This window comes from Tiliqua scincoides, chromosome 5 (assembly GCF_035046505.1).
Source record: "Tiliqua scincoides isolate rTilSci1 chromosome 5, rTilSci1.hap2, whole genome shotgun sequence".
In the NCBI taxonomy this organism is placed as follows: Eukaryota; Metazoa; Chordata; class Lepidosauria; order Squamata; family Scincidae; genus Tiliqua; species Tiliqua scincoides.
Window position 1 is genome coordinate 88,539,812 of NC_089825.1, and position 15,452 is coordinate 88,555,263.

The window sequence follows — 15,452 nt, forward strand, 5'->3', positions numbered from 1 at the left end:
TGTGAATACAAACTGGCAAACACTCTACACATGTTTAGATGTATGTGTCATATGTGTCGGGGGCTCAGTTCCACATAGGATCCTTGGCCAGGTCTAGATTTGCAGTGTCTTCCCCTTCAAACTATCTACTAGGTATTTTGCTGGCTGCTGCCTGATAAAGGCCAGGGTGCAGTGGCGTAGCTAATGATTGCCAAGCTCAAAATGTTGCCCCGGAAGTGATGTCACAACTGGAAGTGACATCACACCCAGGCTTTTTAAAAAGTGAAAATGGGAGGAACCCACCTCCTCCCCCCAGCAGCTCACCACCCACTTGGTCTGCTGCCTCTCTCCAGTTAGTGGTATAGCTAAGGCATCTATCTGCAACCAAGAAAATTTTATAGCCCCCCCCCCCCGGCATGACAAAATCAAATTTAATTAAGTAAATAAATAAAAAGTTATTGGTTCCATACTAAATCATAATAACATCTCATTGGCACTCAGAACAAACAGTCTCATAGGTCAGTTTGGAGTTAAGCAAATTCACTTTTTGTTCCACAAGTCAGTTGGGTTTTCATTTTCTGGTTAATTGGCTGTAACTTTTGATAGAATAGATATTCCAGTGTCGTTTGTTTCATTGCACTCTGCATTAAAATACATTTCCAATTATATATAACATGATGGTATTATTCATTCATATCAAGATTTTCACAATTTTAGTCTCTAGTATCAAGCTCAGCTTGTTGCCCCCTTAAAGTTTGATGCCCAGTATAACTGCTACCCACTGCACCCTCTTAGCTATGCCACTGCCAGGGTGTTAGGGTGTGAACTTGTAGCCCAGTGACATTTCTGTGTGTGTATGTTAGGATTCTGTGAATGGGTTTTGCTTTATGGTCAGGATCTACTTGATTGGATCATATGGCATCAAGAAGAAAAATTACCCTTTTACCCACAGAAATTGGCTAGTGAAGTTTGCAGTGAAGTGCTGTTTGCATTCCACCTACCTTAGTGGACTGCCTTGTTGACCATGATTTTCAACTGGGAACACCCAGCACACTGAGATCTAGACCGTGCATGGGATGGAGTGGGGAGGTAATTTGTAGTAGGTTTTATGGTAGAGTTGCCAACAGCCTTATCTATGTTACTCTCATTTTTAGAAAGGATTTGATCAAGTTCTGAAGTAAGGCACCACCTGGTCACTGAGGTTACAGTGAATGCAGTTTTTCATCAGTGCTCAAATTATGGGGGGGGGGGGCAGATTAGACAGTCCTAATGAAACTGATAAGGCTTGCCCTCTGAGTGTCCCTAATTTTATCCAATTCATCCCTCCACCTATTCATTCCCTTAAAAAAGTTGGTAAGGGGACCAGAGCAAGAAGTAAGGGTACTAGGCACTCTCTAAACCCCTCTCATTCCATCACCAACTTTCGTTTCCGTTTCCTAGAATTGGCAGAGTCAAAAGTTGAGAAAAGGTACTTGTAAAGAAAAGTATCTTGAGAAAAGGAACTCCTATACTTATAAGAATTGCACAAAAATAAAAAAAAATTCTGCCAGGTGTGGCTTTTCTTATCACATCAACACTGGGATGACAAAGGACATACCTAGAAAAGCTTTATTCTTATGCAAGCCTGAAAGGTATGGGGTCCCTCACACTGCCTCCCATGTCAAACAAGTGACCAAGATTCACCATTTCGCTTGGGTTTGGAGCATCTCCTCTACCAAGAAACGATAGAGCATCTGGAGCTTTTCAATCTAGGAGGGGAAAAAACAACTAAACAAGACATGATAGAAGTTTATGAAATTAAAAATAGCATCAAGAGAGTAGAAAAAGACTTTTCCCGTAATGAGACTTTTTGATCATAATATTAGAATGTGGCATCACCAAATTAAAGTGACTGGTAATAAGTTCAAGGTAGGCAAAGGAATTAATTCTTCCCTCATAAGTAGAGGTTTCTGAAAATTGGGTAATTTATTTTACTCAGAAGTAAGCCCATTGTGTTTAGTAAGATTTAGGCTGTAAACCTATTTTGCTCATTGGAAACAAGCACATCTGATCATAAGTAAATGGTGGAATTCATTGCCCCAAGACATGGTGGTGACAAATGGGCTAGATCAGGGGTCTCCAAACCATGGCCCAGCGACCAGATGTGGCCCACAACAAGACTCTATCTGGCCCGCGGCAAGCCTCTGGTCCCTTGCAAGCCTCTGGCCTGCTCAGCTGAAATGTGACCAGAACTGTGCTCCAGTTGCATTGGGAGGGTGTTCTGAGGGCTGGAGCGACCATGGGCCTCCCCTCACATTGCCTTTGAAAGACCTAAAAACATAGCTTCCTGGTTTTCCTGAAAAACCAGAAGTGACGTTTTGGGGCCATCTGAAGGTCTTAGGCTAGTGATTTTCAATCCTTTTCATCTTGTTGCACTCTGATAAGGTACTAAAATGGTCAAGGCACACCATTGGTTTTTGGACCATTGACAAGGCACACCATGCTGCCAGTGGGGGGCTCACATCCCCCCATGGCCCTACTAATAAATGACCCTTCCCCAAACTCCCACAACACACCTGCAGACCATTCGCGGCACACCAGTGTGCCATGGCACAGCAGTTGAAAATAGCTGTCTTAGAGGCCAATCCTGTGGATGGTGGCATGGCTCCATGCTGCCAACTACAGTTGCAAACGTGCCATAAGGCACCTTCGTGGGGCTCACCGCCGGGCTCCCGCTGGTGCTAGCTCAGCTCCGGCCGGTGCTCGGCTAGTGCAGGGCGGGTGCCCAGCTCCGTGGTCTCCCGGACCGCAGAGCAGTGGAACGGGAGGTGGGGGCGTGGACGGGGCCATGGAGGAGGTGTTCTGGGGAGGGGGGAGGCTGGTGGGGGCGGGGAGGAGGCATGCTGAAGGGCAGGCGGGAGGCGTGCCGGGGGGCGGGTGGATCTGCGGAGCTGAGCTCCACAGGGTCCAGGGCGCTCGAGCACCTTTTCCTACATGAGCCCCATTGCGGGGCTGCTTACCTTACTCGGGGGAAGGGGACGAACGTCCCCTTCTCCTGAGGAGCCTCCCACGGTAGTGCGGGAGGTGCAGGACTTGGCGGCAGCCCTTTTCAGCGGTGCTCCAGGCAGCTCAGGATTGGGCTGCCCGGCTTTCTAATGTATATATTTAAATTTTATATTTAAATTTATTTATCTTTCCTGCCCTTGACACCATGCCAGATATTTGATGTAGCTCTCTGGCCTAAATGTTTAGAGACCCCTGGGCTAGATGGAGGAGGGCAGGTCTATCAATAGCTTTGAGTCATGGTGGCTATCTGGTACCTCCATGTTCATAGGCAATATGAAGGCTGTTGACTTCATGACCTGCTGGAAAGCTCACCAGTTGGCCACTATTGGAAATATGGTGCTAGACTAGATGGATCTTCATTCTGATTGACCAAGATTCTTCTTATACTGGAAACAGGATGGAAAAAAAGAATTTTTTTTCTTTTATTCCCCAGACATCTGCATCTAGGGCCTTACAAGATGAACCAGAGAAACCTTCCACTTCACTGGTTGGTCCTCCTTCTTTTTGAATTCAAGCAAAGGTAAGAGTTTGTCACTGGGGGGATTAGAGCTCACCCCAAACAGAGCTCACCTTAGGGACACAATATATCTTAAGTATGATTGTCAATTAGCCAGAAAAAAATTGCCCCTCCTGCAGTTATGCCTTTAACAGGAGCTTGGTGAGCAAAAGTAAGTCATACAGAGACAAACCTGATCGTCTGTGAATGCCTGCACATCAAGCTGCTGTTTGAAATGCAGCTGAAGCAGCTGATTGAAAAGTTGGCAACCCTAACCTTAACTGAACATCTAAGGCAGATTTATGGAAGAAGTGATACTGAGACTGGTTTCTGGAAAGCTCTGGAAGCCTCTAACACCAAACTTATGCAGGCTCATTACGACTATCAGGAGTGCCCAAGACATGATGGTATTTGAGATGAACATGGTATATATACATTAGCAATTATGCATGGGCACAAGTACATTGGTTTTGAAAGAAGGTAACCTTCTTATCAGGAGGGTGCCTGCATGGCTAACGAGACAGGTTTGAGAGGCTGTAAAGGGCAAGGAAGCTTCCTTCCGTAAATGGAAGTCTCGCCCTAATGAGGAGAATAAAAAGGAACATAAACTGTGGCAAAAAAAATGTAAGAAGGTGATTCGGGAGGCCAAGCGAGACTATGAGGAACATATGGCCAGCAACATTAAGGGGAATAATAAAAGCTTCTTCAAATACGTTAGAAGCAGGAAACCCGCCAGAGAAGCAGTTGGCCCTCTGGATGGTGAGGGAGGGAAAAGGGAGATAAAAGGAGACTTAGAGATGGCAGAAAAATTGAATGAGTTCTTTGCATCTGTCTTCATGGCAGAAGACCTCGGGCAGATACCGCTGCCCGAACGGCCCCTCCTGACCGAGGAGTTAAGTCAGATAGAGGTTAAAAGAGAAGATGTTTCAGACCTCATTGATAAATTAAAGATCAATGAGTCACCGGGCCCTAATGGCATCCACTCAAGGGTTATTAAGGAATTGAAGAATGAAGTTGCTGATCTCTTGACTAAGATATGCAACCTGTCCCTCAAAATGGCCACAGTGCCAGAAGATTGGAGGATAGCAAATGTCACACCTATCTTTAGAAAGGGAAAGAGGGGGGACCCGGGAAACTATAGGCTGGTCAGCCTAACATCTATACCGGGTAAGATGGTGGAATGCCTCATCAAAGATAGGATCTCAAAACACATAGGCGAACAGGCCTTGCTGAGGGAGAATCAGCATGGCTTCTGTAAGGGTAAGTCTTGCCTCACAAACCTTAGAGAATTCTTTGAAAAGGTCAACAGGCATGTGGATGCGGGAGAACCTGTAGACATTATTTATCTGGACTTTCAGAAGGCGTTTGACACGGTCCCTCACCAAAGGCTACTAAAAAAAACTCCACAGTCAGGGAATTAGAGGACAGGTCCTCTCATGGATTGAGAACTGGTTGAAGGCCAGGAAACAGAGAGTGGGTGTCAATAGGTAATTTTCACAAGTAAAAAGCCGTGTGCCCCAAGGATCTGTCCTGGGACCAGTTGCTTTTCAGCCTCTTCATAAATGACCTGGAGACAGGGTTGAGCAGTGAGGTGCCAAGTTTGCAGACGACACCAAACTTTTCAGAGTGGTGAAGACCAGGAGTGATTGTGAGGAGCTCCAGAAGGATCTCTCCAGACTGGCAGAATGGGCAGCAAAATGGCAGATGCGCTTCAATGTCAGTAAGTGTAAGGTCATGCACATTGGGGTGAAAAATCAAAACTTCACATATAGGCTGATGGGTTTTGAGCTGTCTGTGACAGAACAGGAGAGAGATCTTGGGGTGGTGGTGGACAGGTCGATGAAAGTGTCGACTCAATGTGCGGTGGCAGTAAAGAAGGCCAATTCTATGCTTGGGATCATTAGAAAAGGTATTGAGAACAAAACGGCTAATATTATAATGCCGTTGTACAAATCTATGGTAAGGCCACACCTGGAGTATTGTGTTCGGTTCTGGTCGCTGCATCTCAAAAAAGACATAGTGGAAATGGAAAAGGTACAAAAGAGAGCGACTAAGATGATTATTGGGCTGGGGAACCTTCCTTATGAGGAAAGGCTGCGGTGTTTGGTCCTCTTCAGCCTAGAAAAGAGGCGCCTGAGGGGGGACATGATTGAGACATACAAAATTATGCATGGGAAGGATAGAGTGGATAGAGAGATGCTCTTTACACTCTCACATACCACCAGAACCAGGGGACATTGCTAAAATTGAGTGTTGGTAGAGTTAGGACAGACAAAAGAAAATATTTCTTTACTCAGCGTGTGATTGGTCTGTGGAAATCCTTGCCACAGGATTGGCAAGTATAGTATAAATATATACTATAACTCCAACAATCACACTCTACACACTCACCCACACATTCTATACAACATGCATCATAATGTAAAAACAGTATAACAGACCATAATGCCCAGGAGCATGTATATCGACTTATTCAACATGTCTTCTTATTCAAGTTGTCATCATAAGATGACTTATTCAAGATGTCTACCTTATTCAAGATGTCTTCTACTTAAACCCTTATTCCTCATCCCCACTTTTACCAAATGTAGGGGATTGGCAACTTCATTTACTAACATTAATCCTTTTGCTAGTCTTGTCTCCCTCCATTCCTCTTTCTGATATCTTGTCCTCTTTTCCGTTTATGATTTAAGGTCCTTGGGAGATATTTTTCATTACAAAATTATGTAAATTATCATGTAAGTTGTTAGTGCTATCTGTTTTCATAAAGAGAATGCATTCTGCGCATGCTCAGAGACATGCACTTTTTAAGGTTTATTTTAACTCTTCTGGAGCTGAACCCTCACAGTGAAAGCAAGTTCTGGGACTGACCCTTGATGTAGATCTCTTCCTAATTGCTATAACTGATATAGACAGATAAGAATCATTAATGATTAGGTATCTGTATTGTTGCCATGGCTCCATTTCAATCCAACAGACCAGAATTCAGTTCTGCAATTTGTATAGCACTTTCAGAGCACATCATATGTACTATTATCCTATCATCTTTACACCCAACATGTAAGGTAAAGCTCCATATTGCAGAAGATGGGCTGAGGCAGGGAGTGGCTTGCTTAAGGGCAACAAGGGAGTTCATCACAGAGGTGAGGTTGAAACTGGGGACTTCAAATATTATAGATTTTTCCATGGATACATGTAACAGACACCTGGGAAAGTTACATGCCTGCCAAGAAGTGCGGTATGTGAAGTGATTATCTCCAAACCCCTCCTAAACACACAAAATTTTCTGTTGCAAAACCACAGCAACAAAAGCAACAACATTGGTCCATCTAAGACCACGGTGAAGTTGCTAGTCTTTTAAGGCAGTTTCCCCACAGAATGCAACTGTACAGTGAAAAACTGACCAGTCTAGGAATTTCATGAGGTTGTCATGTTACACAAAATCTCTGCCTGTGCATTGCACAAGGTCCTCTTAACTGCAGTTTAGTGCCATTAGGCCTCAGGCAGAGAACAGACCAAATTGTTCTGTGTTCATGTCATTGACTGAGTGGAGGTCAGGGTGCAGCAGTATCTGAAATTAGCATTTTATCCTGGGGCAGGCACCTACACTCCCCAAATCCTGTTGTCACCCTCCACCTATGCAGCCGTAGAGCATGTGAACTGTTAATAATGAAGAGCATGCACCTGAATATCTACAGCCTGCCTTTCTTTCACCACTGGGTAACCTCAATTAGTTCATGTACATCTGGGAAAGGCTTCTGGGTTGCCAGCTTCCAGGCAGGACTGACCTCCTGAACCTCTCATTTTAGAAATTAAGCACAGCCTGTAGTTTCCTGTGTAGTTAATCACTGTTGATAGAGTTGTTTTGTTCAAATCCTTACACAGCTGTGGGGTTTACCAAGGCTGCAGTCCTACTGCTATGCAATCCTGGGAGTAGGCCCCATTGGATGCAGTGGGACTTACTTCTGAGTAGACATGTAAAAGATTGGGCTGTAAGAGACCTTGGGCCAATCACTATGGGTCCAATCCTATCTAATTTTCCAGCACATGTGCAGCTGCAATGCCGCCCCAAGATAAGGGAACAAGCATTCCCTTACACTGAGGAGGCCTCTGTGATTGCCTTCCCACCACAGGATGCAGTGCATACCCCTTTGGCATGGCTGCACCAACACTGGAAAATTGGACAGGATTGAGCCATATGTTTTTCCCAGGGTTGATGTGAAGATACCATAGGAAGAAACTTAGACAAGCACATCGTCTTTAGTGGAATGGTGACAGAACAGATGGTATTGTCCTTCATTTGTTGCAGTAGTTATTTAACAAGTTTGCTTTTCATGTGAGTGCATCCAGTAACAAAGCAACACATGCACAATTCCATACCTTCTCCCATAGGGAATCTATATGTTAACTTGTTTAGTTTGTCCATGACAGGACAGTAGCATGCATTCATTTTTTTCTAGATGGGTCTATATATGCCCAAGCTCATTAGACCATTAGATGGGATCATTAGAAAAGGTATTGAGAATAAAATGGCTAATATTATAATGCCATTGTACAAATCAGTGGTTAAGGCTACACCTGGAGTATTGCGTCCAGTTCTGATTGCCACATCTCCAAAAGGTTATACTGGAAATGGGAAAGGTGCAGAAGAGAGTGACCAAAATGATTACTGGGCTGGAGCACCTGCCTTACGAGGAAAGGCTACAGCATTTGGAGATCTTCAGTCCAGAAAAGAAGCAACTGAGGGGGGACATGATTGACATACAAATATAGGGGATGGATAGAGCTGATATTCTTTTCCCTCTCACACAACACCAGAACCAGGAGAAATCCACGAAAACTGAGTGTTCTGAGAGTTAGGACAGACAAAAGAAAATATTTTTTTACTCAGTGTGTAAATAGTCTGTGGAACTCCTTGTCACAGATGTGGATGTGGCATCTGGCCTAGATGCCTTTAAAAGGGGATTGGACAAATTTCTGGTGGAGAAGTCCATCACAGGTTACAAGCCATGATGGGTATGTGCAACATCCTTGTTTTAGAAGTAGGCTACCTCAAAATGCCAGATGAAAGGGAAGGCACCAGGATGCAGGTCTCTTGTTGCCTTGTGTGCTCCCTGAAGCATTTGGTGGGCCACTGTGAGATACAGGAAGCTGAACTAGATGGACCTTTGGCCTGATCCAGCAGGGCCCTTCTTATGTAAGCTCCAGTCTAGTGATCTGTGAGAGCAGCAATGCTGACAGAACCATGAACCTTTCCCCAGAAGAATACAGTAGATTTAGAGTGAGGGTGAGGATAATGCCTGCACTAAGGTTATTCATTCCCCCAGGATATGTGAGACGGGTGGGGTTGACACATAGGGTTAGCCCAACAGTGTGACCCAGAAGGAAAACAGCATGGAACACATTGTGAGTTGCCTGGGGCAGCAAACATATTTGTGTAAATCTCACAGCTGTCTCTTAGATACAGTGGGAGAAATTTGGAAAGGTGTGTCCACAGAACAGATTACCTTATGCAGGATCAGGACCAAATACCAAGTACACAAATATGTCATCTGTAGGATCTATGCTGTTTCAGAAGAAAAAAAATGGATGATGCAAAAATTTCTATGTGATACAATTTTTTCCATATGTGACTAAGGGCCCAATCCTATCCAATTTTCCAGTGCTGGTACAGCCATGCCAATGGGGCATGCACTGCATCCTGAGGTGGGGAGGCAGTCACAGAGGTCTTGTTAAGGTATGACAACATTTGTTCCCTTACCTTGGGGTTGCATTGCGGCTGTACCAGTGCTAGGAAATTGGATAGGATTGGGCCCTAGGGTTGCAGTCCTAGAACATCTCCTTGGGATTAAGCCCCCATTGAACACAATTGGAGTGGTTCTGAATAAACATGTATAGAATAGTGCTGTAAAGGTTTGTTGGGTAAGATGTTGCCTGGGACAGACGAGAATACAAATTATAAATGAATATATAAATAAATAGGTGACTGCCTTGCCTATCAACAGAATTGATTTCAAATTGTTCAGGAAAAATGTGGATGGGATTTTTGTTTCTGAATTTGCTTAGATTCTCTGTAGTGCATTCTAAAAATAGAACATTTGTCTGAAGAAAAAAAAAAGTGTGTTTCAGGATATATTTGGAAGGAAAATTGATCCTGCCTATATTTTATTTTTGCCAATCTCTGCACATGTGAAAAAATAAAGCATGTAGTTTCTCTTTCCATAAATGTGAGTCCTATTACCTTTTCATTTGAAGAGGGGATTTTAGAATATGTAGGGGGCAAAAATCAAACACTGTTTATTTGCAGAGAAAGGGAAATGTTTATGACTCAGTCGTAAACTGTTCCTTATAAAAGAATCCTCAGAGGTAGAACTGATGTCGATCTCATGATCATTGTTTTGTCTTGCTGAATACTATCTGAAGAATGGAGAATTTGGACTCTCAAAACCTTCCTGCTTATTTAGAATCACAGCCAAAATTCCATTCGCCCACGCTCAGTCCCCCCAACCCAGAAATAATAGAGCAGTTTCTTGCACCTATAATGGCTGCCTAGTCTGTGCAGCCCTCCCACCCCTTTGACTTGTGTAGTCTCAGATTCCTGCGCCATTTTGAGCTTCTGCTCCCCCCATCTCCTAGACTCCAGTCGTCCCCCTCCTTCTCCTCTGCATCTCAGTGTGCTGCCTGGGCCCACAAATACAACTTGAATGGCACGCAAAATTCTGCCATGTTAGGGGAAACACCAATGACTTAGCAAAGACGTTGTGTGTGTGTGTGTGTGTGTGTTACATTGTGTAGGTCGCACCACCAGTGAGTGATCTGTCCTCTGACTGCTTTTCATTCACAACCCAGCAACCTCTGGCCACCCCCCATGCCTCAAACCACCCTGTTTAAAAAATTGCTCCATCAGTTTTGATGTTGAGAATCAGATGTTTGGAAGTCAAAAGTCTCAAAAATGAGCTGTCCGAAAAGACATCAACAGAACTGAATTCTTCATTCTGGACTGGTATTTCACCCCACCCTATGAATAATAATAACAACAAAAAATAACAAAGAAACCCCCTTGAAAACCTTTTTCCTCTCTAGTATTTTATTCTACTCTTTAGTAGCTGTAGTTAGCACAGTAAAAAACCCTTCTCCATGAACCACTAAAAAATTTCTCTTCCTCACTTGCATCTTTTTGGAATATTGTTTTCTTAAGATCGCTGAAAATATGGGATTTGTGAACCTTTCCAGCTGTCCTGTAATAACCTTTAATTACTGCAAATAAATTATATAGGCTGCAGTAGGTGTACAGTATAGTGCATTAATTTTTTTTCCTTCTCTTTTGGGTATTTAGGGTGGTTCTCGACCATTGTGGATGTTTTAGATAAGGGAGACATTTTCTTTCCAAGGGGGGGCAGTAACTAGTTTAAAAAAATATTCTAGGACGTTTGGGCATAACTGCCCTTTTTGCATAAAATAAAGTAAAATAATAATAATAATTCCAACTTTTCCTTTACAAAGTATCTCATTTACCTGTTTCCGTTTCTTGATTCCCTTTCTAGGTTGTAACAGATTAATTTCTGTTATTAAGATTCAGTTTAAATAAAAGCAGGTGAGCTAAATATTTTTGTGTTGTCTGCCAAGAACAAAGTGGTGATTTAAATAAATGTGAGTTTAATCTTTCCAGCATGAAAAGTTTTTTTAAAACCGTTAATAAAAACCCATTTTAAATATGTGAAGGATCTCTGGCTAGTGCACTGTAAATCTATATGATGTACAGATAACCCATATGATTCTTTAGAAGAAAAAGAAAAGAAAAGGATTTTTAGGGCTCTTCCTAAGTCTTTGTGAAATATTTGCTTCTAACACGATTAACAGGAATCAAAAGCAGAAATGAAACAGCCATGAATTTTAAAGGGAAGAAAATAAAATCAGATATTTTCCTGTTAAAAAGAGAATCATACAAAACAGGGAAACAGCATTTTAAGACTATAAAGCCATTTATTTAATCTATGAAAATAATGTATAATAAATAATTTCCATTTTCCTATTAAAGCATTTGAATAAATAATCTACCTCTAAAACATAAAAGGAAGGGGCAAAACCTCCAGGTGTTGTTTTTTTAAAAAATCCTTCTATTTTGCTTTTAAATTAAGAAATCTAAAATGTCTCGTTTTGTTTCCTGAGAAATTCACTTTTAAGAAAACGGACAGATATTTTCTTTCTCGTATGGAGAATTTCTAATATATGCTCGGTGGGGAAAGGACGGGGGAGGGGGAAATCTTGGCTCTAAAGATATTTAAAAGGCCAGACAGTATCCTTCCTTGAACAGATAAAACGAATGTTTCCCTGCTTGGATTTTTTAAATATCTTTTTTTGCCTGGCGCCAGCGAGGTTCCCTTTTTTTCATTTGTGAATTTTAGAAAAGGTGGAAAAAATTGCTGAATTCAGCCCAAACAAAGAATACTTTAAGAAGGGGGCGGGATAGAAATAATGGGTCCACCGAATTTACCCACACTTTTTCAAGGAGATATGTTTTCAAGAGGGTGTCAGGCAGTAGCGAGGGGAGAATTGGTGGGAACGGGGGACCCCTTGGTTTCAGTGGCTGGGGGAGCTGGCTATTGGCAGGTATGCCTGTGAGTATATCTATGGGGCACATAACCCAAGGCAGAGGAAAGGAGGTCCTGGGTTGTTTTACTGGAAATTCAAAGGTGGCAGATCGAGGGTACAAAGTGTGCTTGTGAAAAAGTCCAGGTCTTCCGCGGAGAAGTTAACCGGGCTGTCTAAAAACCCCTGGAGGTGGGTGGGGGAGAGCCCGTCGGAGGTCTGGGGGCAGGAATCCACCGAGAAGAGGCTGAGGTCTGGGGGCAACAAAGGAGACTTCTGGCTTTCGAGAAAGGCATTGTCCGAGGAGGAGGAGGAAGAGGAGGACGAGCGGGCGCCAGCTGTCCCCTTCGGCTGGGCGCCGGGGGGGCTCTCCTCCTGGGTGGGTGTCAGGTAGCCCGCGGGGGGCCTCGACGGCTCTCTGCCGCTGGCTGGGTAGGGGCAGGAGATGTCCGGGGCGTCTCCGAGGGGAGAGCTGCCCCCCTCCCCCTCTTCCACCCCCTCTTCGTTGCCCTGGTCCGAGCTGGGGTAGCCGGGCTCTCCCTCGGGCATCTCCTTGTGCTGCGTCTGCCGCTTGTGCTTCATGCGCCGGTTCTGGAACCAGACCTTCACTTGCCTCTCGGTCAGGTCCAGCAGAGCCGCGATCTCCACCCGGCGCGGGCGGCAGAGGTACTTGTTGAAGTGGAACTCCTTCTCCAGCTCCAGCAGCTGCGTGTTGGTGTAAGCCGTCCGCAGTCGTCGAGAGCCGCTGCCCCCGCTGCCTTCCAGCGAGCCCTGGACGTCTGGGGCAGACCCCAGGAAATAAAGAACAAGAACAGGCTGAGCACAGGGCCGCCCGCCCCGGGGATCGGGGCCGGCTTCTCCTTGCTAGGGGCAGGAAGGCTGAAATGCTGGGGAAAGGGCGGGCGCGCACGCAGGGTTCCTGGACAGAACCCGCCATCCTGCCAAGTTCTCACGTTCTTTCAGGAAACGGAGCTGGGCAGGCAGAGCTCGTCCCCTCTGCGCTGGCAGGAGATGCATTTGGGGGGGGGGGAACCAGGGCAGGAAGATCTCCCCACGCACACCCCCACCCTGGAGCGGGGAAATCGCCAGGCATGTTTATGGAGAAGACTTCAGAGTCTTACCCCCCCCCACCCCCAACAGCATCGAGTTCAAGAGAGGGGGGCAATTTCTTTTCGTGCCCCTTTCCACTCGACCCCAGGGGTGTGTGTATGTGTACGGACCAGCTCCAACATTTGCCTGTGGAAGGGGAAGCTTCCTATCTAAATGGCTAGAGAAAAACCTAAAATAAAAGAGGCAAGATAACAAGGGAGGAGATAGATAGATAGATAGATAGATAGATAGATAGATAGATAGATAGATAGATAGATAGATAGATAGATAGATAGATATCTATCTATCTATCTATCTATCTATCTATCTATCTATCTATCTATCTATCTATCTGGGGCAGCACCTGGGACCTAGGCAATCTCTGGAGATCCCAGATTCCTCCCCACCCCCGCTCTGCCCATCCTCCTTGGTCTTCCTCATTCACCCAGAATTCCAGACCCTCGCAAAGCTGGGGGATAACAGGTCTTGCCCCCCGCTCTGGAAGAGTGTGTGTCCATGTGGGGGGCGGGGCGCCTGAACAAAAGGGAAGGGACCCCTTTTTCTCCTGCATCTGGGAGACTTGGGTACTCCCAAGGGCTTAATTGAGCTGGTGGGACAGAGGGGAACACATTTGGAAATGGAAGCATCTTGCATCCGAGGGATGGATGGGTGGATGGATGGACAGGCTGTCGTGTGAATGGTTGGGGGGGATTGGGGGAGGGGTGGAGGGCTCGCCTTGCCTCTGCTCCCTTCTTCCTACTCATCTTCTTCCCAATCTTGAAATAAAAGCAGTTTACAGAGAACATCACCCCCCCAACCTCCGCTCATCAACTCAGTGATCTCTACTGTTGCTTCTTTTGTTCACGTTTCTCCCTCTAGTCTAGCATAAGAATAAATAGCTGGGGGGGGGGGAACCAGGAAGGGGGAGAAGATGGGGATGTTCGCTATAGGGCCAAAAAATTAATACGATTAGGGAGAAAAATGAGGAAAAAGGGGTTTTGCAGTTTAAAAATGCCTATAAGCGTTCTATGGATAGATTGAGGAAAGAAAGATTCTCTGCGCCTGCCATTGCCATCCTTCCAGTTGGGCTGGAACTGGGCAATCGGGAGGGGTTTTGCCCCCTTCCCCTGGAGTGGGTGCATTTCAAGCAGTCCGGTGTGTGTGCTCTTCTCCCTCCCCCCCCAGTTCCACCCCGCCACACACACACACACACACACATTTTCCCCCTTCACCCCTTGCCATTCCCCTTGCTGGCATCTACAGACCTGCAGGAGAACCGGCTGCAGAGCCAGGAAGTGAGGAAGAGGAGGAGGACGGCGAGGCAGCAGAGGCCGGCACCTGGCTGGCTTTCTTGCAGGACTTCTTCTCCTTCATCCAGGGGAACTCCCCGGCCAGGGCAGGGGGCTGGAGCGGGCTTTTCTGCTGGGCCTGCCCATGCCGCGCTCTCCTTGCTGTAGGCTGGCTGCTGCTGGAGCAAGGACCCAAGCCGAGGAGGGTTGGTTCCAGAGGAGGAGGAATTAATGTCGGTGGCTCCTTGATTGATGAAGTTTGAAATGTCTCCAGGACAGCGGGAAGGGACGTCAGGCACTCCGCTAGCGACGGCTGGCTGTTGATGAAGCCGATCTCCCTCTCAAATTCAAAATTCATGGCTTTTTCCAAGGGCCCAGAGCAGAAGGGAGGGAGGGGGAAGGGGGCTAGTGCGTGGGAGGGAGGGAGGGAGGGATGGATGGAGAAGGGGAAGAAGGAACCGAGGGGTCCTTAAGGCCCTTCCAATACCTTAGAGCGCTTTAGGATTAATATTATTCGCAGTCTCCTCCCCCCGTCCCTCCCCCCGTTTCATAGATTATATATATAAAAAAATCTTATATTGCTGATAATACAGGCGTATGGGGACCTTGCTCTATTAAACTGACGAGCAGGGATAAATTGCAGCCAATTCCTGGTCATGTGACCTGCCTTGCCCAATGGCTGGACAGGCCTGGTGGAAAACAGAAAGTGTATCTTGTTCTTTAATGGGCAATAATAATAATAATAATAATAATAATAATAATAATAATAATAATAATAATAATAATAATAATGAATCTTTGACTTTTGGAATTCTCTTGGTTCATGGTAATTGTCTAAAGGAAGATGCTAGTGAAGGGAGATTTGAGTGACAAGGTAGGTTGGGGTGGCTAGTTTGCCTTTTTAACTCTTTACCACCGGGATAGAGTGTGGTTAGTATTAGGCTAATCCAGGAGGGAAGTGGAAA

The 15,452-nt window shown here is 45.3% G+C and overlaps 1 protein-coding gene across 1 annotated transcript; it reads right to left on the bottom strand.

Annotated features, from left to right (window-relative positions):
• Positions 1-12,099: 12,099 nt before the first annotated feature.
• On the bottom strand, positions 12,100-14,845 carry HOXB2 (homeobox B2). The gene is made up of 2 exons (XM_066628687.1): positions 14,464-14,845; positions 12,100-12,888 (listed from the first exon to the last, which is right to left on the bottom strand). The coding sequence occupies exons 1-2, from the start codon at positions 14,843-14,845 to the stop codon at positions 12,197-12,199; spliced, it is 1,074 nt and encodes a 357-aa protein (XP_066484784.1). The 3' UTR covers positions 12,100-12,196.
• Positions 14,846-15,452: the final 607 nt, after the last annotated feature.